The 25,430-nt window shown below is 40.4% G+C and overlaps 1 protein-coding gene across 3 annotated transcripts in view; it reads left to right on the top strand.

Annotated features, from left to right (window-relative positions):
• Positions 1-25,430, top strand: part of PARD3B (par-3 family cell polarity regulator beta) — a 1,038,672-nt gene that overhangs the window by 612,432 nt on the left and 400,810 nt on the right. For all 3 annotated transcript variants that reach the window (XM_082689121.1, XM_082689120.1, XM_082689122.1), the window contains 3 exons: positions 4,167-4,299; positions 11,856-11,955; positions 18,711-18,826. In XM_082689121.1, the coding sequence (XP_082545247.1) occupies positions 4,167-4,299; positions 11,856-11,955; positions 18,711-18,826 (349 nt within the window). The remainder of the gene's footprint in view (positions 1-4,166; positions 4,300-11,855; positions 11,956-18,710; positions 18,827-25,430) is intronic.

The following is a 25,430-nucleotide window of genomic DNA, read 5'->3' as shown; positions in this document are numbered from 1 at the left end:
ACAATTATATTTATATTACACAATTATAGTATTAAATTATAAAGTATATTAATATATTTATAATAATTATAAAATACTCCTAAAACGTTATTTTCTTTTATATATGAAAAATAATTATTAAACGCTCTTAAAAATATTTTAAGAAGGGGCGCCTGGGTAGCTTAGTGGGTTAAGCCTCTGCCTTTGGCACAGTCCCGCATTGGGCTCTCTGCTTGGCAGGGAGCCTGCTTCTACCTTTCTCTCTGTCTGCCTCTCTGCCTACTTGTGATCTCTCTCAAATAAATAAAATCTTTAAAAAGAATATTTTCAGAAAACGGTTGATCACAGTTTAGAGTTAAGAAAAACATGAGCGCATCACACAGATATTCTCTGAGGACAAGTAATGTTTTTGTAATATGGTAATATTCAGAGTTAACATAGAATACTGTTAACAAAACACTAATATAAAATATTAGTTTTAATAATATGTTTAACTCAAAATTTAAAAAGGATTTTTCTTTTTTTTTAAGATTTTATTTATTTATTTGACAGACAAAGATTGCAAGTAGGCAGAAAGGCAGGCAGAGAGAGAGGAGGAAGCAGACTCCCTGCTGAGCAGAGAGCCTGATGTGGGGCTTGAGCCCAGGACCCTGGGATCACGACCCAAGCTGAAGGCAGAGGCTTTAATCCACTGGGCCACTCAGGCGTCCCAAAAGATTTTTCAAATTAAGTTTCAACTACCTTCTACTATTGTTCGTAGTAGTTAAAAGCGTAGGCTCTAAAGTTTTGGATTACTTGAGCGAAACTCCCAGATTGTGCATTTTCTGACCATGTGAAGACATACCTAGCTGAGTGCTTGGAACTTGCAGATGACAGATACTGTTGTCTATTTTATCCCTTTCTGTATCCTCATTTCCCAGCACACAGTAGACACTTAATAAATATTGTCGAATGAATGAATAAAAGATGCCTCTGAGACCTCCTTTATCTGAGAGGGTCAGCTGAAGTAGTAAAGTTATAAACTAGATCTCACTTTGTTATATTATCAGCTATTGGAAGAGAGTAACTGTACCTTTTTACTCTTCTGTACATAACCTTGTAAATGTTAAATAAATGTAAATTGGCCAATTACTGGAGACTATATATAATGAGCCAACTCGTTTTCAACATTTGTGTCTGCTTAAGTGACAGAGAGGCTTCCATGAATATTTAATGGATTTTACTTATGTACATAGTTATAAAACCCTCATCTAATGCTCCCATCCATGGTGGAATTGCCTCCTTTCTGGTTTAATTTAAGTCCTACCCTAGAGCCTTGGGATTCATGGTACCCCGTTGGTGTGAGGGATGGCCCGTGGGCCCCTAAGCTACCCCTCTGAGCATCTGTGTATTATGTGTCCCTTAAGATTTCTTGGAACAAAGATAGTTCAACTAAGAGAAAAGTCTGGAAGGCACTGCTGTAGAGTACCATTCCTGTGCCAATAGCAAGAGTTAAGGGAGAAAGAAGAGAAAGAAAGAACAAAATGAACAAGGTTGTTAAGAATTATGTCTGCTATCTCTCCCCTTCCCTAATTTCATGTCTTTCTCTAAAATGGGCGTGTGCCTGCTGGGTGAGCATTCTGTACTTGGGCTCCTCTAGTTGTGACGTTTTATCATTTACATTCTTCTTCACTGCACGAGTTTCTGGTCTCCCACTCTGACGTGGGTTGACAATTATTCCATCAGAAGAAAGTACTAAACTTTCGGTGTGTTGCCCATCCTTGGAAGTGTCTTATTAATGTAGTTCACTAGGAAATTAATTGGGAATTAAGAAATGGGATGACAAGCAATTTTTTTTTTTAAGATTTTATTTATTTATTTGACAGAGATCACAGTAGGCAGAGAGGCAGGCAAGAGAGAGAGGGGGTGGGGGAAGCAGGCTCCCCACCCAGCAAAGAGCACAATGTGGGGCCTGTTCCAGACCCTGAGATCATGACCTGAGCCAAAGGCAGAGGCTTAACCCACTGAGCCACCCAGGTGCCTCACAATTTTGATGAGGATATTTAAACAAGGTCCCTTTTTAGTTTCCCTAATATTTACACGCTTTCCATGGGGAATGCGCAGGCACTTGATGCTCTCAGCTCTCGGGAATCTCTGTGGTACCCACAAAGATTAAAGAACATTTTTCTCTTATGAAGACAGCAGCTGCTGATGTACAGCTCATCTTTATTAAATTGGAAAAAAATCCAAAAAAACAGAAAAACCGTCTGCAGCTATTTCTCTCCCAGTTCTGTGTTTTGCTGTGTCAAAGCATATGTCGTGCACTCCTGCTCTTGCTGTGTCCCCTGTGGAGAAACAGTCACCCTCAGGTACAATAAAAAAGCAGCATACCCGAGAAAAAGGTCTCAGCACTGCTCATACATTCAGGCAAATCAATTAGTTAGATCTGGCAAGAATACCAAAACGGTTACTTGAACATTATATTGATATAAAAAAAAAATTAAAGGAGCTACTTAAGGAAAGTCAAAATATATAGTTGTTGGAGTATTTTCCCACATTACCCAGATGTACAAGATACGTAAACAGTTTTGATGAGGACCTCGTGAAGAATACATAATGAATCCTTGATTGAATCAAAATCATTTTAAACAGAAACATGTTTTTCAAAGGGCGAGCTTGAAGTTCAATTGTAATTCTATTTGAGCCTAGAGACTTAGTATTAAAAAATGGGTTATGACCTGTTTTTTTTTTCTCCCCCCTCCCCCCCCCAAACATTTCCCTCCTCTCTACAAGCTCATCTTGGTAGAAGCAGAATATGTTTAAAAATCCATTATATTTTTTATTGGCTGGGACGCTAATGGAGGGCTCCACGACAGCTCTATTTTACAAGCTGAATACTTTAATTAGGCTGGTTACTGATCAGTTGTTAGGATATCGATGGTGTCATTTATCAAAGAGCTGGGAAAGCAGAGTTTTGTTTTGTTTTGTTTTTTGGTTCTTGTTGTTGAAGCACAAGGCTAGGTGAAGTAAGAAGTAAGTCCTACCTCTCCTACCTGCTGAGGCTCGGGCTTTCATTTAGGATTTGTTGGCTGAGTCTGGTTTGACTAACAGTACAGAGGCAGAGGGTAACACTACGTGTGGGAAAAGTGTTACAAGCTTCGACAAGAAGCTAAGAGAACTTCAGCAGCTGAAAACATTTTAATTATTAAGAATGTATAAATTGAATGTTTTAAATATTTTGTTTAGCAGGATACTGAGTTTTTGTGAGTGAGAGGAAAGTATAATAAAATTATTCAGGCCAAATGCTTTGCTCCAAAGTAAAGAGTTTTGGAGATGGGATCTCTGTTTCTCTTGCATCCTGCTCCTCTCACACATGGTCAAGGGCACACTGGTGAGATGGCGTCCAGGTGACTTCCTTGAAATCTGTGAGAAAGACACATAACCTGAGCAAGCGCAGAACCCAGTTCTATGTGTCTCCATCCTCTTGATCAGACTCCTGGAGCTCTCCAGAACTGGCTCCCCTCAGCTCCCTCTTCACACCTCTGTAACATGGTTTGTGGGCGTGTTACTCTGGATACAGCCATTTTGAGGACACTGTGAATTTGTTGGAAGGCTGTCCACATTCAAACAGGAGGGGAAAACATCAAAAAGTGGGGGGGGGGGAGCTCAGGAGAACCCCTGTCTGACATTGTCACTGAGTTTGTTTTAGCTTCTGGCCAGCAGACCTGGTGTCCACAGTGGGATACACTCCTGGCGTTTGAGTGGCAAACCTGCTTAGGTTCTGACTTGTCCTAGAGCATATGCACTTAGTCGCTGAGGGAGAGAGAGAGGAACCAGCTGGTTGGCAGAAAAATACCCTTGGCATGAACTGTTCTTCTTGTGTTGACACTGCCACAAGCTGTATTCCCAGATGGAAGAAAATTTGAAAGAAGCCAGTTGTAAGTGGGGGGAAGAATGATAAAGTTAATCCTCTTTGGTGCTGGCTATGAGTCGTCCCAGTCCTTAGCACCACGTTGTCGGTAGTTTTTGTATCTCGCATTCGAAGATGTCTTAACTGATAGGGCCATTTTGATTTTCTAGTTGAGAGTGTATATGCAGTAGACTTTTGGGAGCTCATTCATCAACTGATCATTCTCCTACGTTGCTTTCATGGACCAAGTTCAAACGTATTAAAAAAGCAAATGTAATTTTTTATTTTCATTCCTTAGGAGCCTGCAGAGTGTGGGGCATTTTCTAAGCCATGCTTTGAGAATTGTCAGAACACTATAACCACCTCCAGGAGAAATGATAACAGCTCATTGCATCCCTTCGGCACTTACAGTTCGCAGGACAAACAGAAAGGTAAGAGTCTGTCCATTTCCATCTGCTGCAAATGGCTGGAGAAAACACAAGACTATATATTTTTTTAAAAGGACAAAGGGAAGTTAATTAGACCAAGTGCAGGCTTTGTTCCTCTGAGTCATGAACATGGGGAGATGGTGTGTGGTAGAGCTGACTCAGAAGTTGTGAAGCAGATTCCTGGCATCGCCTCCAGTTTAAGTGACAGTTTCTGTGTTTGCTGCCCCAAACACGGAGGATTATGTGTAAAACAAACCAAACGAAAACAAAATGGCAGCATGGAAAAACAAAATGGCAAACTGTTATTTTTTTTTTTTAATCAATCTTTTCGTTATTGAAAGTTACCAAATGTAAATAACTATTAAACTTAAAAAAAAAAAAAAGTGCAGACTAGTATTAAACCATAAGACGGTCATTGCATGATTCACGGGTTCTAGGAAGAGTGTGGTAAATACCATGAATGAGACCATCCTGTAACAGCTGGAATGTTCTTATTATTCCTCACTATGTTGTCTTTCCCTTATTTTCTGGTACTAGTAGAGCTCTGGATATAAAACATTTGGACTTTGTTTTTAAAAAACCATTCTGTAGGTCACCAAGAAAAAATTATTTTTTATTTCCCTGAATGTCATTTTATAAAAATAACTTTAAGTTTTTTGTATTGCAGAGACAATGCATATTCCTTACAGAAAATTTAGGGAAAAGCAATAATGTTATTAATAATATTACTCATTCATCCTTCTAACTATCAAAAATACTAATCGATAACATTTTTACATCTGTATTTCAAATCTTTCCTTCATGCAAATATGCATATATAAAATGAAGTGAAAATGAAATATATATAATGTTTAGGAAATTGCTCTTTAATTAATACACATTATGATCATCTCACTATGTCACTGAGTATTTTACATCATCACCACATAGTGGTTCCATAGTGAGCCTCTGAACGCAGGTACTATTTATGTAATCTGTCCCTTTTTCACATTTAACATGTTACCTGAATTTAAACTATGTGGCAACAAGTTGAAACTCTGAGTTAACTACATCAAAATAGGCTTGTCCATCTCAGATTCCTTGAGAATTGTTTCATCAGAATGAGACGTTGTCTTTTTCTCTGACTTTGTCCATTTTAGTGAGAGTAGCAGCAACAGCTGTGACCATTTATTTATTAAGTGTTTACTGTCTGTTAGGTTCTGTGTTAAGCAATTTACATGCACACTGGAAGTGGGTAATACTATTATCCTCGTTTTACAGATGAAGAAACAGAGAGTAAATAATTAACCCAAGACCACATACTTAGTCCATGCAGAGCCTGGATTCAGCCCCTATCTCTCTGATTCCAGTTCATTGCCTAAACCACAGCATGGACCCTGTCTTACATTGGTCCCTTGAAACTGTTGAAGTCCTTTCACCTGATACCAAAAATGTGATTAAAGGCTCACTTGACTTTGTGTCAGATAAAGAAATACTCTTGTCTTTTCTCGTCTTCTTTAAGAAATTAAAATTTGTCTTGACAAAGCGAGATCTCTTTCCAAGACCTTAAATCACAGTAGCAGGAGAATCTGGGGAAGGAACAGCAAGTTTTCCACATACTAGACCAGCCTTCTCTCAACCATGTCCATATAATGATCAAGAACATTGCCATGTGTATTAAAATATCTAGGCTTTACATAATTTGATTGGCATTTTATTCTCAAGAATCATGTGATACAGTGACAATCCAAGTTCAGGGTGTTATTCCTAATTATACCAGTGACATCCAAAGGCGTAGTGGGCACATTATCCCCTATCTTGTTTCATTTTTTTTATTAAAGATTTTATTTTTTGAGTAATTCTACACCCAGTGTGAGGCTCAGATCCACAGCCCTGAGAGCAAGCGTCACATGCTCCAAGTATGCCAGCCAGATGCCCCTTATTTTTAATAACTATAAAATATTGATGCTGGAGTGGTAATTATACAGACTATTTTTAGAGGACACTGAGATGCTCAAGGAAATGGGACACTATCTCTAGAAGGGACAGGAGCGGCCAAAATTATGAAATTATAGAACTAGTTGAAGTGTGAGGATATATACAGGAAAAAAAATTCAAATAATAGAGTCCAGTCAAAGCACATGCTAAAAACAAAACGTCATAATACTTTGAAATGTCAATAGAATGTTCTGAGTTTGTATTTCCACTGACCAGCTACATCCTTTGGGTACCTGTGGCCCCAGACAACCACTGGGAGTCTCTATCTGTTCTTTCTCTTGAGACTTAGCTCCAGATAGAACAACTTTTTACACCAGTGAAAAACCATGCAGGTCAGCTATCTGCAAGTTTCCTGCTTTACTTCCTTTCCTCATGTCAGTTTTCCAAAGTGACCAAAAAAAAAAAAAAAAAAATCCAGTTTTTTCAAGCAGGGATTGCATCAAACATTATTTTTTTTAAAGCAGGAAAAATCTGTTGCTGTTATTTCCTTGTATATTCAAGAATTCCTTGTATATCCAAGAATTCGACCTATCAAGGCATTAGACTCATTAAATTTTAATCATAAGAGAGCAGTAGATGAAATTTTCTTACTTCTATGTAAGCCTATTGACTTCAAGATAAAAATATATATAATAGAATTTGTAACAGGAGGCTGTAGAACATCCTGATCACCATCTCATTTTCATATTCAAAACATTTAAAATGTTGTGAACCATTGAGAGCTTTTGAGTTTCAGATACAAATGAAGTAGCAAGAGGTTTCTTCTGAAACCTGAGTGTTGACTCAACACAACCAGGTTTTTTAAGGAGCCCCTTCAGAAAAGCAAGATTGAGTTGACAAAATGTAATGTCTAGTGAGGAAAGGAACTGTTACAGCCAAAACATTCAGTTCTTTTTTTCTTCCCTTTTTCCTTTCCTTTGTATATTTAAAAACCCAATGTTGATATGCGGGGTTCCATCTATTTTTGTAATAATAGTACATGCCACCCACAGTTCCTTGGTTATTTTTTTATATATATACACATACTCCTGTCAAGCTGTTCCATGGAAAAGGCATTTTTAGAACTAACGTTTGCAGAAATTGTAACACCAGAAAATTCACATTTGTGTTGGAGAATGGCTAGCAGTGCCTGCAGTAGAATGAGTGTGGTGCCCCAAGCCTCAAGATGGCCAGGGGTCAGGATGGGGGCTGTGTCCCAGGGGTTTACTTATAAAATCCTATTACGCATTTAAATGTTAATAAAGAATACAAATTACCAACACTGTATTTTCTGAAGAATTTTGGTGGTAGATCTCACCCCTGGCTACATAATGGTTAAGTAATAGTAATAAGCATCATTTGCCACTGGTTTATTATTAGTTCTCTTTTCATTGCTCTTGTCTCCCCCTTTGTTGCTCCACCCCTGCTTGCCCCGCCCCTTTCAGCTCAACTGCACCCTAGCCCCATGTGTAAGTCACCCATTGCCCTAAGTCTTCCCAGGCTCACCACGCAGGGAGGGCTCCTATAGGACTTCCGTCCCCACCCCAAATCAAGCCCCTTTGGTTGTGTGTCCCGTCTCACTGGATCCATGTTCCCTAGGGTCCTTTGGGCAGACACATAATGTATAATTATTCCTAATGTGCCTTCTCTGGGGAACCAGCTCATGTCCACCCCTCTGTAGCATATAAGACACTCCCTGTGGAGTTGTGATCAGAAATTGAATTATACTTTTCAATTTGCCTGATGTTTGTTAGATACCTCCATTGTGCAGAATACACCATCAGCGATTCAAAAAAGAATACAATTGCTGTACTAGCCCTCAATAATAGTCTTTAACATTTTTATCAATTAAAACAAAAACTCTAACTCTGGAGTCATGAAAATTTATCTGTAAAAGTCCAGCTCGTAAGTATGTTAGGCTTTGCAGGCCAAGGGATCTCTGTCTCAGCTCTTCAGCTCTGCCGCCGTAATCCAAAAGCAGCCATGGACAGTGTGTAAATGAATGAGCATAACTCAATGAAACTTTATGTACAAAACCAGATGGCGGGCTTGTTTTGGACCAGGGCCATAGCCCGGTGAGCCCTTGTCTTAAGTTGCAATCTCTTTCACTCTTCTTTTCTGATCTGGCCCTAGCAGGATGGAGTCTATAAAACAAGTAAGAAAAATAAAAAATGATTAAAATCAGGGTCATTGGGTCATGAATGAAGCAGTTACTGGAGGGTGCGCTGTCAGTTTTCCCAGGCAAATATACAGGACGGCCATCAAGACTTAACCTGCTCCGTGTGGTGAAATCCAGAAATATTATTTTTTTGGAGAAAAGAGTTCCACATTTTCGCACTGAGAGAGGGTTAATAGAGATGTTTGGGCCATGAGAAAAACTATTCCTTATACCATTGTTTAAAAATGTACCAGGAACAGAGAATCAACAAAGAAGATATTTGCCTCTGTACCTATAGATACTTAAAAACTATGTAGGTTGTTCATGTGGATGAAATAAAAATTAAAAGTAACAGAGGCACCTGGGTGGCTCAGTCACTTAAGCACCTGACTCTTGATTTCAGGTCAGGTTGTGATCTTGGGGTCCTGGGATCAAGCCCCATGTCAGGCAACCTGCCCAGCAAGGAGTCTGCCTGTCTCCCTCTCCCTCTGCCCTACCCCCCAGTGCAATTTCTCTCTCTCTCTAAAAAAATGTAGAGGTAACAATTGTAATAAAACTTGAAGCATCTGAGGAAGAGGAGGGAAAGGAGAGAAGGCACGGAGGCGTTTCTCTATAATCCAGTAAGAAATAGGTCTAGATACATAGATGATAGATCAATAGCTCATTGCAGAAGCAGCATGTGAGAAATGTTATAAATGGAATAGTCTTCCATAATAGTAATGGATAAACCCCAAATGTCAGTGGATAAAGACAGCGAAAGTATTTTTCTTATCTTAATTGTAGCCAATGAGGCGTGGTGGAAGGAGGGCGGGCACTGCGCTCCGTGCGGTGATGGAGGGACCTGGGCTCCTCTGTCCCTCTGGCCTATTTTCTAGAGACTCCTCCACTCCTGCTGGCCGCTGGGGGATGGGACAGGTGGAGAGAATGTACCCTTCCGTAGCCACTGACACTGGGGATGTCAATGGTCAGAGCAACTCCCCTGCTATTGGCCAGAACAAATCTAGGTGCAAAGAAGCCTGGGAAATGGGGTCTATATGAGCAGAAAGAAAGGAGGAACAGAGTGAGCACGGGTACTCTCTGCGCCCACCCTAAACATATTGAGGTGTATCTTGAGAGAAGGGTGGGACTTGGATGGATGCGAGTGGATTTTGCGTTTACATAAGCAAACCCACGGAGGCAGGAAAGCCCAGGCTGGTGGTTGGGGAACAGTAAGAAGTCCTGGGTAGCTAAGGGCGATAAGGAGCTGATGTTATCTGTCGGGGCAGAGACCTTTATGCTTTAAGCTATTGTGTGCACCTGAAATGTTTTTGGGAGGCCAAGTGACATGATCACAGCTCCATCACCAGTGTGAAACACGGGCTGAGAAGTTGAGGGTAGAGACATGACAGCCAGGGGGAATGTTGTCCCAGTATGTGCCTTTTCTCTAGTTTATGGTGTATTTTTCTGTTCTGTTTCTCTGGCTGCCTAACTGCCACTTTATTACCAAATCACTAGATTACTTGGGTGGGAGGCAGTGCAGGGGGACAGTATCGACTGCCTTTGCTCGCTGTGCTTCTGTACCCCGGTTACCCCGCCTCTCAGATCTCCTGCTTCCAGCCTCCTCCCCAGGGATGTGTCAGCACTGCCAGAATTACCTCCATTTTCTACTAGTCCCTGGGGCAGTGCTTTGAGCAGCATTCTCTATAGAAGAACCAATGGGATGGATTTGTAGTCATATGTAGTTAATGTACAATAGACATTATATTATACATCATATAATAATATATATTATAGTGTATAATATAAAATACATAATAACATATATGACATATACATAATAAGATGTAATACCTCATATAATATAATGAGACTTATTGTAAGAAATTGGCTCACATGAGGATGGAACCAGGCAAGCCCCAACATCTGCGAGATGAATGAGCAAAGCTAGAGACCGACCAGAGCCAACAGAGCGGTCCCATCCTGAACGCCCACTCGAGACCCAGGAAGGGTCAATATATCTGTTTCAGTCCAAGGGCAGGAAGAACCCAGTGTCTCAGTTTGAAGAGAGGCAGGCAGGAAGAATTCTCTCCTACTCAGAGGAGGGTCAGCATTTTGGTTCTACTCAGGCCTTCAACAGGTGGGATGAGGTTCGCCCACATTATGGGGGGGACAGTCTACTTTATTCTGCCTACTGTTTTTAATGCTAAGCTTACCCAAAAAGCACCATCCCAGAAATACCCAGAATAATATATGATTCATTATCTGGGTACTCTGGGCTAAGTCAAGTTAACTGTAAAAGTAACCATCATACCTGGTGTGTTGACAAGTCAAGCAGCTTCTGTTACCAGCAGCGTTTCATAGGGATAGATACTTTTCTCCTGTTCCGGCAATCAAGAACAAATAGGGTCCACATGTTACCAAATCTCTCACCGTAACAGATACACAGTAGAGTTTAGGCGGTATGGAAGGATAATCTTTTAGTTGCTTATTAGTGCTTTGCATTTCTAAATCTGTGTGAATATGCACCATCTTCTATCCTCCTCATATTCCTCTAATGAAGCTATTCTCAACCCCACCTTAGAGATTTCAAAAACTGGGGCTCAGAAAGGTTAATAGTTGGGCCAAATTCCCACAGCAGTGGGAGCCATGATGGAGACATGGCGGCCTCACTACACGAACTCCACTCTCCCAGGCCGCTCCCTCAGGCTTTTCATACATTCGTTAGCGCGGGTAATAAGGATGAGCATTAGATGACATAATGTACATAATGCTTAGCACAGTGTCTGCTCTACGAAAGATCTCAACACGCCCGCTTGTTACTGGTCATAGTGTCAGGATACGTGTCTATTTCTTCCAGAGTAGAATAGATTGAAAAAAAATGGACACATTAGGTAGGTGAGAAAACCAGGTCTGACCCTAGATTTTTGCTTCCAAGGCCTCAAACCCCCTCTTTCCATCTGTAGTTCAGATGCAAAAAGAGTATTTTTACCCCTCTACCATCTCGAAATGGTTAGTAAATCTAAAGTAACTCATTTTTTAAGTACTTTTTGTCACCAGGGTGACGCCACAATCACCGCATAATCCAGCCTATTCGTGAGAGAGTCTTGTTTACAAAATCGTGAAGGCATGAAAGAGATGGCGTTGTTAATCTTCCGCAGAACACACATCAGGAGCGACTCTTAGCCTTCTGTAGGTGGGAAAAGATATCCAAGATGCAGGATCCTGACTTGCCATGGGTTGCTGACAGGCCACCAGTGTAAAACCTATTAGTGGGCTCAGATTTCCTCATACAGGGCTGCATTGGCTCCCATACAAATCCTGAATCAGTTCTGTAGGAGGACTTATTGATTTCAGGTTGGTTTATGTGTTGGTGAAAATTACATCTGTGAGATGGACTGAAAGCAAGCCGGGCATCAAAAGTTCCGCCTCCCATTGACCACAGCTTCATTGGTTCTTTGTTTTTTAGTGCTGTTGCTTCCCAGTGATGGATGGGCAGATCCTGAGGTCCCACCTTCTCCACCACCACATCCCGTTCTGGAATTGAGCCTTGAAGATTACAGCCACAGGTATTGATAAAATGATAGATCGCAAACGTTCCCCATTACGGTGTTTCTGGGAAAACCCCGCAGCCTGATTTTAACTCTATTTCTTTCCAGAATGGAAATCTCATAGCATCTATAATTCTTTTTCAGTGAAAACTTCTCATAGCTAAAATTAATAGTTGAGAGTGTTCATGTTTTGCTTCCTGGAATTTAAGATTCATCATGTATTATAAAATATTTAAGAAAATGGTTGAACTTTCTTTTATCATGTTGAAAAACCAGAGAACTCAAAAGGTTCTATAGGAAGGAATAAAACAAAACTGAGAGGCTATAAAGCTTAGTTGTTGTTGTTGTTGTTGTTTTGTTTGTAATTGGCAAACCCTAAAGGCATTTTTAAAATGTTCCAAGAAAGTTAATGGAATCTAAAAATTAAAGCAAAACCATATATAATCTAAAATATTGAAAAGAGTACCCAATATTATATCTACTGTGTAATAGAAACCCAAAAAATCAATAATTTTTAGAATCTCACAAGCATGAGAGAGAGAGATTTACTAAGTATACACACCATCTGACTAGTGGCGTTCATAGATTTTGTTCTTCTGATGAGTTTTAAAAATCATTAACTTGTCCCTTTGCTATTTTCTGTATTTATTATGGCTGTTAAAAACTGTGTATTTTATTCCATTCTATGTCCCAGGATAATCCTGTGAAATTTTTCCATTTTTCCTGCAGCAATGCTGGTGTCATTCCTATTATGCTTTTTTATTGCAATCTGCTAAAAATAAAGCAACACAAAAAGAGTATAGCTAACTCTATTAGCTGAAAGCCTACCTATATTTAGCTATCCCTGATTCCTACATTTTCGAAGTCAGCCATCTGACTCAAATACAATTTCACCGACTGGATGGATAATGACACTAATGTTCTAGATCAGTTTTCTAGGGGTTTCTTGAAAGAAAATGTGGACATATTTAATTTTGTCCATTCACTTCCATTGCTGGCCTCAAACCTGAATCAAAAATGACAGTTTGTCAGCCATAACAAAAGGCATTAAAAAAATAATTTCATTCATTCTATTTTACTGTTATCCTGTGTATACATGCAAAAGTGTTGGGATAATGCAAAGATGAATCAGATATAAACCCAACTCTCAAGAAGATGGTAGGCCAAGGGGTAAAAATGACAACTAGCACGCAGGGTACCAAGTGATATTTACCAGGAGGTATATGGAAAATGCTCTGGACATCCAAGATGGAGTAGAATGCTTCCAGATAGAGGAGTCAGGGGAAATGTTATGGGAAAAGCGATGTTTCAGCTCAATCACAAATTATGAGTTGGAGGTAGACATAAGAAAAGCCCAGGAAGGAGGGGAACTTCAGTGAGAGGGAAGGGTAGAAGGAACAGCATGGCAGCTGGGAAAGGAAGTCGATTTGGGCAACTTGTATCATGGCTCACTGGCCAGATGCTAGAATGCAAAGATAAGAAATACAGACTTCCTTCATTAGATGGTCAAACCTTGTGGTAGATTTTCAGCAGAGAGCATGATAAGACCGGGGTTTTAGTCGTGTGCAACAGGCATTAGGGAGATGGAGAAAGGTTAATGTCTGCTGGAAACCAGAGACTCTTTGGACATTTTCTAGGGCAGTAGCAGTGAAAGGTACTAAGGATGTGTGCTGGGGAGGGTGGGGAGAAGCTTTCAGATGAGAAACCTCTTCCGGGGAGAGAGGGCATCAGAGATACTGCAGAGACGGAGTTACCAGGAATTAGCAATGGCCTTTTTGGCTTCTTCAGTGCCTCCACAGATTTTGGGGGGTGGGGGTCGGTGGGGGGTGGGAGAGGGCATGGAAGGAGGTGCCGATGACAGTATCAGTTTGAGTGAGTTCAGTTGTGGCTAGGGAAAGCCATAAACAAGGACAGTCTGGGGACCGGCAGGAAAGGAGAGTGCTGGCAAGAGTGGAGAGAGGAACAGCATGGCCGGAGGGGAAGGCGCAGAGCCAAAGACATTTTTGAGATGGAAGGAGCAAATGTAAAGCTTTGCAAGTCTTCCCCTTGAGATCTCGTGACCTGCGCCATCCTGCAAGCTGTTGCGTTGCCTAGGTGACCGGCGGCAGCAGCGGGGGTGGGTCAGATATGGGGAACTTGGGGTGGAGGAAGAGTTGGAAGGGAGCCAGGAGGGTTGAGCAAGGGAGGCTGGCTGCCTGGCTTTCAAAAAAAAAAAAGTAAAAACCCTCTAAAAGGGGAAAGTGGTGCTTTAGGGATGTAGCCAGCATTGCGAGACAGAAAACAACTAAACAACTCTTGCATGAGAAGTGAGACGCAAATGTGGTCGAACTTCATGCCCCAACCTTGAACCAAAATGGCATCGGAATTTACTGAAGTTCCTTGTAGTATTATGTCTCCAATTATTGGACAGAAGTTTAGAATATATGTGTCTAAATGAAAAATAAATATAGAGGAAATATATTTCCTACTGTTATATCTTAGGGAGGGTTTAAGGCAAATTGGAAACAGAGTATGTCGAATTCCCTATGTGTTCATATTTTTTCCTCTCCATTCACTCTGGGCTCACTGGGTTCGTCTCTCCCCTCACCCCCTCCCTTCCTTTCTGCATCTCCTCTCACTCAGAGTAGCCAATTGCCAATGCCTATGCATGGATGGACACCTGAGACTTCAGAGTTTTTTGGGTTTTGTGTTTTTTTGTGGGTTTTTTTTTTTTTTTGCCCTACCTCTCAAAATCTTCTTCTCCTTCCTTTTGATTTCTGACACTTGTCCTTGAACATTCATGGCTGGGTCTTACATGTCTTTCACATTCCTGATTTGTCACCGCATTCAGGACACTGGCATATGTTTCCTGCTACCTTTATTTATTCATTATGCAGCATAATTTGACATTGAGTATCATTTCTGTTTGATAGATTCCCTGGTTGTTCATGCTGAAAACGTGGCCTTTATCTAAAATGTGTCTTTGGCTTGCTGTCATCTTGTAGCTTCCCACAGCCTCCATGGCGGCCCACTCAGCCATGAGCACATGCTAACTTTCTTCAAAATTAAAACATGTCATATTTTATAGTTAATCACTGTGTCACCCTTTCCCTCCAAAAACATCCAGTATGCCGCGTAAAATTACAAAGGGTCTTTCTAGTCTCACATGTCTAAGATGTTCTCACACTAATTCAGTACTACACTTCAATATTTAAGTGTATGAGCTCATGTAGCCAATGCACACAGTGTGGGCTCTAATCCTATAATTTCTCATATTATACTTCCCTCTTAAAGATCAGCCTTATCTTGCCTTATCTCTTATTTTGTACCATGGTAAAATGGGCCCTTCTCTTAAAGGTTTCAAAATGTACATATGGTCAAAGCAATGGCAACAGATGTGTAAATCACTATCATCAATTTAATGGGTATATTCAGGTATGTATAGTGTATACACACACACACACACACACACACACACACACAAACATTTGTTACATTCATTTGTAGAAAGCAGTTTTTAATTCTTTGATCAGCCTTCATTATACGTAAACATTTATACCAAAAAAAATTCACTCTATTTAGAGAGATCCTTACCTGCTGTAATATGGAGGGGCATTGCCACCTTGATTTTCTGTTTTCAATGGGGATGAGAATTGTTGTTTCCCAAGAGTCTCAAAAAATTTGAGTTCTTGTATTTAATTTGTCAATTAATGCCTAGTTTGGTAAAATAAGACAGCAAGGTGGGTTAACCAATGTGTTCCTCAGTTGGGTAGATTCCCATAGTCTCCCTTGAGCAGAGCTCTTTAACTACAGTACGACCAAAGTTTTAATGAGGAATATTCGTGTTGGTCCTAAACCACTTCCCCAGTGGCTTTCAGTGTAACACGGGGCATCTGTTTGGGTTAACTCTTTGCTTTCCTTTTGTTTCATGGTGTGTAGCACTGAAGCACAAAGCTAAGCCAAAATGCAAGCAGTGTCAGAGCGGGGAGTGACTCTGCCCCAAAAGGGAATGTTTTGATGACCAGGGAGTCAGCAGCCACAGCACCTGTGCCACAGGCTGGCCGCCATTTTAGCCAAAGCTTCGGTGGCTCTGACAAAGGCAATAGAAGGAAACCCCAGTCTCTGGTCGTCACTTTGCCACTGGCCAGCTGTGTGACCTTGGAACAGCAGCCTCCTCTTTGGGCCCCAGTGTCTTATCTACAAGATGAAAAGTTGGATGAGGTGACCTTTAATGCCTCCCGGCTCTTAAATTCTCGGATTCTGTGAAGGCCAGGAGACCCTCTGACACTAAAACCACATCATCGCAAGAGATCAAAGGGTGTGAAACTAAGTGCAAATAAAGGTTGAATAACACACTGAAAGGCAAGTCCTTCCAAAACATCAAGGCTCAGGGGGAAGCTCGTGTTCACAGTTGCCTCTCAGAATTCTTCTTTAAAATGGGCCAAAACAATCGGAGCGTTGCTGTTAGGCCAGGCCTGTGGTGCAAGTTTTGCTCACAACTGGCGTACTTTGTCATCCCTCCCGACCACATCTAATATACTTCATATGTGGCACTGGTTTTAGCTATTGAAAATATAAGCCAGATACCTAGGAGGAAGCCCCCCCCCAAAAAAAGTTTATAATGAGTAGATTTGAACTTCTTGAGAAATTTTCATGAAACCATGTATAATTTCTTCACTGAAGGGTGTCTGAGGACCTCTCTAACCTACAGAAATAAAGGAGAGATTTAACAGCTCCCTTTTATTGAGCTGTCACTGTGTTCTAGGCACTACTGTTAGCATATACTGTAACTTCCTTTCTTACAACTTTATACATCCTAACACTGTCTTGTGGGGACGAGTACCACATTGCTCTCTAGCCCAGGCTTCCAATCATTGCCACACATTACCCTTAGCTCCACTCGTGTTGAGCATAGCTGAAGACATAAACCTGTAGGAGACACTGTGTTGTATACCTGAAACTAGTAGAACATTGCGTGTCAGCCTTATCACAGTTTCAAATAAATGAATAGTATTTGTTAAAGAGAAAGGAAAAAATTTGAAAATAAATAGAAGAAAGGAAGGGCTCTTAGTCCCAGGTCTACCGAAAGCCTGACAAAAAAGAGAAAGAGAAGAGACTGGAAAAAATTATACAGATGACTTGAAAAGCAAAAATTGATAGTCTATGTATTTATCTGCTTAGTTGTTTCCTAAATGTATCTACTGGCATTTACTCTGTGCCACAATCTATTCCCAACTTTTTTTTTTTTTTAAGATTTTATTTATTTATCAGAGAGAGAGAGAGGGGGAGAGAGCGAGCACAGGCAGACAGAATGGCAGGCAGAGGCAGAGGGAGAAGCAGGCTCCCCACCGAGCAAGGAGCCCAATGTGGGACTCGATCCCAGGATGCTGGGATCATGACCCGAGCCGAAGGCAGCTGCTCAACCAACTGAGCCACCCAGGCGTCCCTATTCCCAACTTTTTAAGTCTTTTTATTTTTACTTTACGAACTCATTTTGTCTCTTAAGAACCCCATGAAGTAAGAAGTGGTGTTAGACACATTTCATGCATCAGGAAATGGACACACAGAGAGGTTCAGTAACGTGCGTGGGTCCCACAGCTAGTGAGGGGCAGAGCCAGGATGGAGAACTAAGCAGCGAGGCTCCGCTATCTGGACTCCCAAGCTCTGTCCTCGGCTGCTGGTCCTGGGTACTTCCTTAAGCCCCACCATATTACAGAAACGGAGGTTCATTTACTCAGCAGTGTTATGATTGCTGCATTTTAATTTTAATATCACCGCAAGGCAATATTGAATGAGCGGAATTAATGAGTTTTAAGAAAAGATGAAACTTATTTTGGCATATTTGGTTAAGAATTGGAGATCCCCTGTACATTTTCAAAGGGTTCTCATTCATCGTAGTTCATTTTTTTTTATGATTGTTTTAGTGTTGACTGTGTGAAATCCCAACTGTTTGAAAACCTCAACCTGAGTCCTTTCAGATTTACCAGAAATTCCTGTATTTAAAAACTAGAATAAAGTTATGCTGAAATGAGCCCCCATATTAACTTTCTCAATATATGAGAATACGAGGGGAGAAAGCAGCCGTAATTTGACTCACGAAATTTAAAAATATGATTTATTTCTAGACCAAGAAATCAGGCATTGTCTGCAATTCCCTTGTATAATACCCTCCATCCTCAAGTCAAATAAATAAAATATCTGGTGCTTTTCTTGTTCTTTCCTTTTTGTGTTATGAATGAGTGGACTGTTTGCTCGGTATGGACATTAGTTTTAGGAAATGGGCCTAAATAAAGTCGGAGACAAGCCACCACAGCCAGCAGTCTTTCTGCAAGATGGTCTTCTCTAAAGGACCCAAGCTTTCACTTGTTCTTAAAGGAAGGACATGCTTAGCCCTCAGAGATCTCTTAACCCTGCTTTCAGGCTCTGCGAATCTGCTGACCTCCTTTGAAATGCCAGTTCCTTCCAGACCTGGCTTTCCCATTTGAAGTTATATATGGTTACAGCAGGATCCCAATTAGCAGAAACCAGTGAAGAGGAAAACATGATATTAGCCAGAGAATATTTTATTTAAATTGTAGAGTGTGATAAAATACAGAAAAATAGAGTCGCTCCATCTCATAAAAGCCACCCAAGATTCCAGAATTGGTTGAAAAGACATGGTTGGGAGCTGGAGAGGGGAGGAGGAGGGGCTGGGTTCAAAATGGGAATGGCTTCCTTGACCAAAAGAAAAAAAAAGATATTTTCTTTTTTTTTTAATTCTTAATCGAAGTACAGCGTATGGCTTCTTTCCACAGCTCTGGGGTAGATTCGGTGGCGTATTTTCCAGATCAGCACATCCATTTCAGATCTGTGACACCGGCCAGGCAGCCCGAGTCAATGAATCTGAAAGCCTCAAAGAGCATGGACCTTGGTAAGTGAGGGCGAGGGACGCCCAGGTGGGGGGAGCGCCAGCCTCCACCGTCAGTCTTCCTGAATGTCCTCCCTTTGTTTCCTCAGCTCCAACCTTGGGGGGGGGGGGCGTCTGCCGGAGCCTGGAAGAGGGGACATTGGTCATCCCATCTTCCAGTCTCCATTCACACATTTAACTGTAATTACCCCTTTTTAAAAGGGAGGTTAATGACATTTTTATAAGGTGGTCCATCTAGGTCAGAAAAATAGGGTCATTCCTTCGGGGTGATTGGGATGCCATCAGCATCGGTAACTCAAGGGCCTTCGGGTTTGCACACTCACTTCTGCCAGTGACTTTGCGGTTCTCGTGTACATCCCTGCTGCAGGACCTGGGAAGATAACATGGTTAAATGAGTCCTCTTCCACGGGGTTTCCCATCTCTATGTTCAGTGGATGGAGATGGCAACAGTGGGGAAGACCTCTCTCTTTAAATGCCCATCTCCAGATCCTGTTAACACTGGAGGGGAGAGGGGTCCTGGACGTTGCCAGATGGAGGGTGTCGAGGTACCCTGGGTCCATGCCTGAACGACCTCATTGAGGTCCTGAGCTTTGTGGGGAATTTCTGGGTGACTGTTGGCTGCTAGAGCAGAGTGAGTGTTCCTGGAAACGGTGTCCTCCAGGTCCCAGGATGTGGGACTCCAGAAGACATCTCAGATGCCCAAGCACATCTCTGTGTTCTCAGGGGCTGTTGGAGAAAGAGGACTATGAGAGGGCTGCCAGTGCAAAATAAAACCTCAGCAACTATCCATTGCTGCTGGGTGCTCACAGGCCGTGCTTTGCAAATGTTTTCTCTTGAGCCGTGTTGCATATTTCATTAGTTAGCAACAAGAATATAGAATAATCAAAACCACGTGTTCCACGAAACAATCTGATAAGTAGTACTTATCTCTTACTCATTTACGGGAGTTCAGAAAAATGTTCAATCATGATGAAACAAGAGAAATTGATTCTGCTTTCTATAAATTAACTGGAGCACTAGGATACATTTGCTCCACTCACCTATAGCGAGAGGGGGATGGAAAGCCTGAACACAGGTCAGAAAAGGGGATTTTTCTCCAGCGTGAACCTTTACAAACCAAAGGAATCATGTGGATGTTGACCTAGGTTATTACTAATAATTTGAGGAGAAACTGATTAATAAAGTACTTGATAAACGTCTTTTGTTCCATCTTCCCAATTACTCTACAAAGAAAATGAATACATAAAAATCTCCTTTAATTTGGGGGAAAATTTGTATTACTATTTTCCTAGTTTAATTAAAACAAAAAAAGTGACCAGCAGTACGATTCCAAAAAAATCTCCCAAAGGGCTGGGGAGGGGGGAAGGCACCCATTTTAAGAAAGAAAAACTATTATCAAATCTGTAAAAATAAAACCTAAGCTGTATCCAGAAACAGTATTTCCATTTATATTTTTTGTTACTGAAAACTTTGTTTTTAAGAAGTTTTCATTTTTTTATATTGAAATACCCCTTCCAAAATATGTGTAGCTGGCATTCACTCATTGCGTTCTATTGGACTTCTACCATAAACAACAATAGTAACGTTTGTTCAGTTTACCTCAGTTTACCTCACTGGGTAGATGTCGCAAGCTGTTTTCTTTAGGACACAGGTGCCAGAGCTGTGGCTTAAGTGTACCAGACAGCAGAAGTGGTAAAATACAATAAACATTTTATACACCACCAAGTTTCAGTCTCTTCCAGGAAATGCCAACATAAAGCTAACAGGCTGGCAGAGGACAACATTCTAGAGCCGTTCAGAACTCTGTCCCCAAAACAATTGAGGGGGCTCAATAAACATGTTGATTTTCTTGGTGCAGAAGCTCAGATGATACCAGATGGTAAACATTTGGAAGTGTCTTTCCTGTTTGGTTAAGTGAAACAATTATTGCTAAGTTGTTTTATTTTCTATAAATAGTGGTGGGCCAACCTAAGGAATTATTATATTTACTAAAAAGGGTAGTGACTAGGCTTATAAGGATAGCAAGGTCAGGATCCAATCTTCAAAAAGTAAAAAAAAATCAATCATCCATCCATCCATCCATCCATTGATCAGTATTTCGGCCGAATATCAAAGTAATGTTTTTGACTACTTGGGGGCCTGGATAAATAGCAGTTTCCTATGGTTCAAAATTTAAAAAGGTAAAATGTTTTGTTTATCTAGCCCTTTATGTTGGATAGTTCTCCTTTCCAAAGTCTGCAGGAGTCTTCGAAGGCTAAGTGCCCCCATTAGTACCTTTGTTTTTGTTTCAATTTTGTTGCGAGTCTAGGCTAGCATTTCCACTTGCATATTATGTTCAAATTATTTTATAGGTGAGTGAGTTCCATTTGCTTGATTGCACTTAAGTTTCAAAGGATAGACAGCTCTTGTGAGAAAAAAAAGTGTTCTCATCCCCAGATACAAACATGATTTAAAAGGGATGCCCGGGTGGCTCAGTCGGTTAAGTGCCTGCGTCCTGGATCAAGTCCCACATGGGGCTCCCTGTTCCACAGGGAGTCTGCTTCTCCCTCTCTTTCTGCCCTTCCCCGCTGCTCATGCTCTTTCTCTGTCTCTCTCAAATTAATGCATAAAATCTTAAAAAGAAAGAAAGAAAGGAAAAGAATGAAAACATTACAAACATTTAAAAATTGTTTGCCGTGTAAGTGTAGTGGTCTATTTGCTGCACCCTCTGTGTACACGTATCTCTATCGTGTGTTGTGTTTTATAACAGTGGTACAGTTTTATGTGAATAAATCTGGATTTACAATTTACTTTTCCCCTTTTGACTAAATTTGGGACTGAGAGTTTAGGGTATTCTTTGGTTTGGGCTTTGTTTTGCTTTGTGTTTTTCCCCCAGGGAATCCGTTTGTATCTCACATCTTATGATTGGCTAATGTATATCCTTTCCCAAAAATGTGTCCACTTCTTAATTCTAAGTGTTGTTATGGGGTCACCTGGGTAGCTCAGTCAGTTAAGCATCCACCTTTTGGTTTTGGCTAGGTCATGATCTCATGGATTGTGAGATCTAGGCGGTCTAGGTCAGGCTCCCCACTAGGGAGTCTGCTTGAAGATTCTCTTCCTCTGCCCCTCCCCGGACAACTGAGTGCAGGCACGCGTGCGCACATCGTGTGCACCCTCTCGCTCAAATAATCTTTTTTTAAAAAGAATGTTATGTGGGGCGCCTGGGTGGCTCAGTGGGTTAAAGCCTCTGCCTTCAGCTCAGGTCATGATCCCAGAGTCCTGGGATTTGACACCCAGAAATCGCAAGTAGGCAGAGAGGCAGGCAGTGAGAGAGCCCCACATTGGGCTCTCTGCTCAGCAGGGAGCCTGCTTCTCTCTCTCTCTCTGCCTGCCTCTCTGCCTACTTGTGATCTCTGTCTGTCAAATAAATAAATAAAATCTTTAAAAAAAAATTTATGTACACTGCAAAGAATTTCTTGCAATCCATTATTTGTCATCTTAGTTTGATTATGATATCCTTTACTATGAAGAAGATTTTAGTCTCATAGTAAAAAAATTTTTATCTTTTCCTTCATGACTTCTGGGTTCTATACTTATCACATTATTTTCTTCTAGTACCTTTGATGGCTTTTTTTCTTCTAATATTTACCAATCTGTAATATATTTATCCATGGTGTATGAGGTGGAAAAATGTTTATGCATGACAATAAATGTCACGACTTTTACATTTATTGACATTTACATTTTTCCCCCATTAAAGCAGAATGCATTAACATTGAATATTAAGTTTCCTTACATACACGGGTCACTTTCTAGACATAGTCTATTGACACATTTGTCTCTTCCATGCCAGTGTCACCTTGTTTATATTAATGTGCTATTACACTATATTTTGATAACTTACAGGAACAATTTTGTCTGATTTTTCTTCTTTTGTAAAATCACTTTGGGTCTTACTCTTCCACATGAACTTCAGATCAGCTCATCAGAATGAATTTAAAGATTAAACAAGAATGTTTCCATGGGGTGTATGCATTAACTATAACTTTACTGATGGCTCTTAATAGAAGAAATGTTTTTTTTAAGCTACATAAATGTCCTTGTATTCCTAGCTTCTTTTTTTTTTTTTTTAAAGCTTAGAGTCATCCCTGACTCCTGTCTTTCTTTCTTTTTTTTTAAATAAAGATTTTATTTATTTATTTGACACCCAGAAATCGCAAGTAGGCAGAGAGGCAGGCAGTGAGAGAGGAAGAGAAGCAGGCTCCCCGCTGAGCAGAGAGCCCTGTGCAGGGCTCGATCCCAGGACCCTAGGATCATAACCTGAGCCGAAGGCAGAAGCTTAACCTACTGAGCCACCCAGGCACCCCATATTCCTGGCTTCTTAAAAGAGTTTATTTACTCAGTTTGATCAGATGTTGAATTTTATCAAGTGAGTTTTAAGGATCTATACAGAATGACCATGTGTATTTTGTTTGTTAATAATATAATGAGTTATGGTAATAGATTTCCACAACAGTTAATCTTTGTTCTTCCTGGATGACTATAAATTTTTGTCTGACTCAAAAAAGTTAGAAATGTACAGTGCATTATCTATGTGCTCTAAAAGTAGGTATAAAATTTTGATTACAATTTTACTCAATCTCATGAATTGCTATGTATCCATTATAGATTTTCTTTTTTTTTTCTTTCTTTCTTTTTTTTTTTTTTGAGGCTGTTCTGCCTCAATATTTTGTGAATACTTTTGCTGGAATGCATGTGGCCACCTTTAAGACAGATCAGAAATTATTAAAATGATGAATAAAAGGAAATTTATTTTTAAATAATTGGATGTAACTATGCTTATTCAAAGGGGTTAGGGTGTCATTTTCTGGGTTTTCCAGAAAATCAATCTTTTCCTACTAATTGTAGACTTTCCTCTATTTATTTAAATTACCAGAATTACTATGTTCAGTCTGGATCCCTTTAATTTGCTCATAATTGAGCTTGTGTGGGTGTTGAGTTGGAAGCTCTCAGGAGCTGAATAACACAGCTGCCTCTTTGGCCTTTGGCATAGGGTTTTCCCCCAAAGAGCTGCCCTTTTGGCAGTATGCCAGATAGTTACATTCAAAGACTTTTTGATGAGACATAAACATCTTTAATTTCCAAGCCTGGTGTTTTATGACCTCATTAATACTACTTAAGAATTAATCTGAATTATTCAAGGGACAGTGCTTCAGTGTTTTGGCCCATCCCCTGACCCGATCTGTAGGCCCATTGAAAGTTCAGCTTAAAATACTGTTTTCCACACAGTTTTTTTGTTTTTTGTTTTTTGAGTTTTTACTGTTGTTCCAGATTGGCCTTCTCCCATTTCGTAAGGGTGTTCTGTAACGCAGAGAGGACTGAGGCCGGGGCAGATGGAAGCTGCTGGCCAGCTGTCCTGCCTCTCTTCAATGAGAGGAAATGAGCTTCAAGTGATGCATGAGACATTCAGACAAAGTTTAGGAAGTTCTCTGACAATGAAGATTGTTAACATTCCATGTCCCATAGTCTCTTAAAACAGTACATGTGTCTTGGATGACTCTAAAATCTCTAATTCTATAATTGTGGTTTTTCTGTTAGTTGCTTGTTCTAATTTTTTTTTAAGATAGAACATGTTTGTAGATGCCTGCAGTTGAAGGAAATTATAAATAAACTGATTTCTTACAACAACAGAGATAAATAAATATTTGGGTCATGTTTTGAATATAACACTTTCATACATGTCAGACATTCCTCTCAGAGAAGTTAGGTATCTCTAGTATTAGATCAAAAATGGACCTGTAAAAAGTTAACTAACTGCTCCACTATTCTAATACATTTTTCTTAAAATTATTTTGTGGGCATGCATCTGCAAGTGTCCACGGGGACTTAGAACAGTCTCTGTTCCCCCCTCCCTCGCAAGGCTAGCTGCCTGGCCCGCATCCGTAGGTGCCCAGAGGTGGGGTGGTGCGTCAAGACTCCCCAAAGCCTCATCACCCCAAATCCTTGGGCCTTTATGATGTGATACCCACTCCCACACAAAAACAATTTTTGTGGGGTACTTCTTATGCATTCTTTGCAATAGGATAAAAATCCTGAACACTAAATACATAGAATGTCTATAAAACTGTCTAGATAATTTTGATGCTAGTTTATCAGTTAATATTTATTACATGTGCCACATAATATGTTAATATATATCTTAATATAAATCTGTATGTCTATCCACGGATCATCTTCCTTGTCCATCAATAAGTCACACCTCTGACGTGAGAGCTGAATGGAGTCCTGTTGTGTAAGATATAACTGACTCCTTGGGGGGGAAAAGCTGGTTGGGAAAGAAGAATTAATGGTAACACTAACAGAAAGTGTTTATTAACTATCTCTAGAAGACAAGGAAGAGTACAAGGACATAGGTGTATGCCCTACACTTTAGGAAGTCAAAATTAAGGAATCACAGATAATGTTTCTCATCCATTTTATGGAGTTTATGTTTATGGAGTTTTATGGAGTATTATGTTTATGGAGTATTATGTATGTCCAACACTGAGGTGTCAGTCAAAAAGGATGAAATCTTGACGCTTGCAATGAAGTGGATGGAACTAGAGGGTATTATGCTGAGCGAAATAAG

The sequence above is a fragment of the Mustela nivalis genome, assembly GCF_964662115.1.
Source record: "Mustela nivalis genome assembly, chromosome: 11".
Classification (NCBI taxonomy): Eukaryota; Metazoa; Chordata; class Mammalia; order Carnivora; family Mustelidae; genus Mustela; species Mustela nivalis.
The sequence above is the reverse complement of the archived record's forward strand: the minus strand, read 5'-3'. Positions and strand labels throughout refer to the sequence as shown.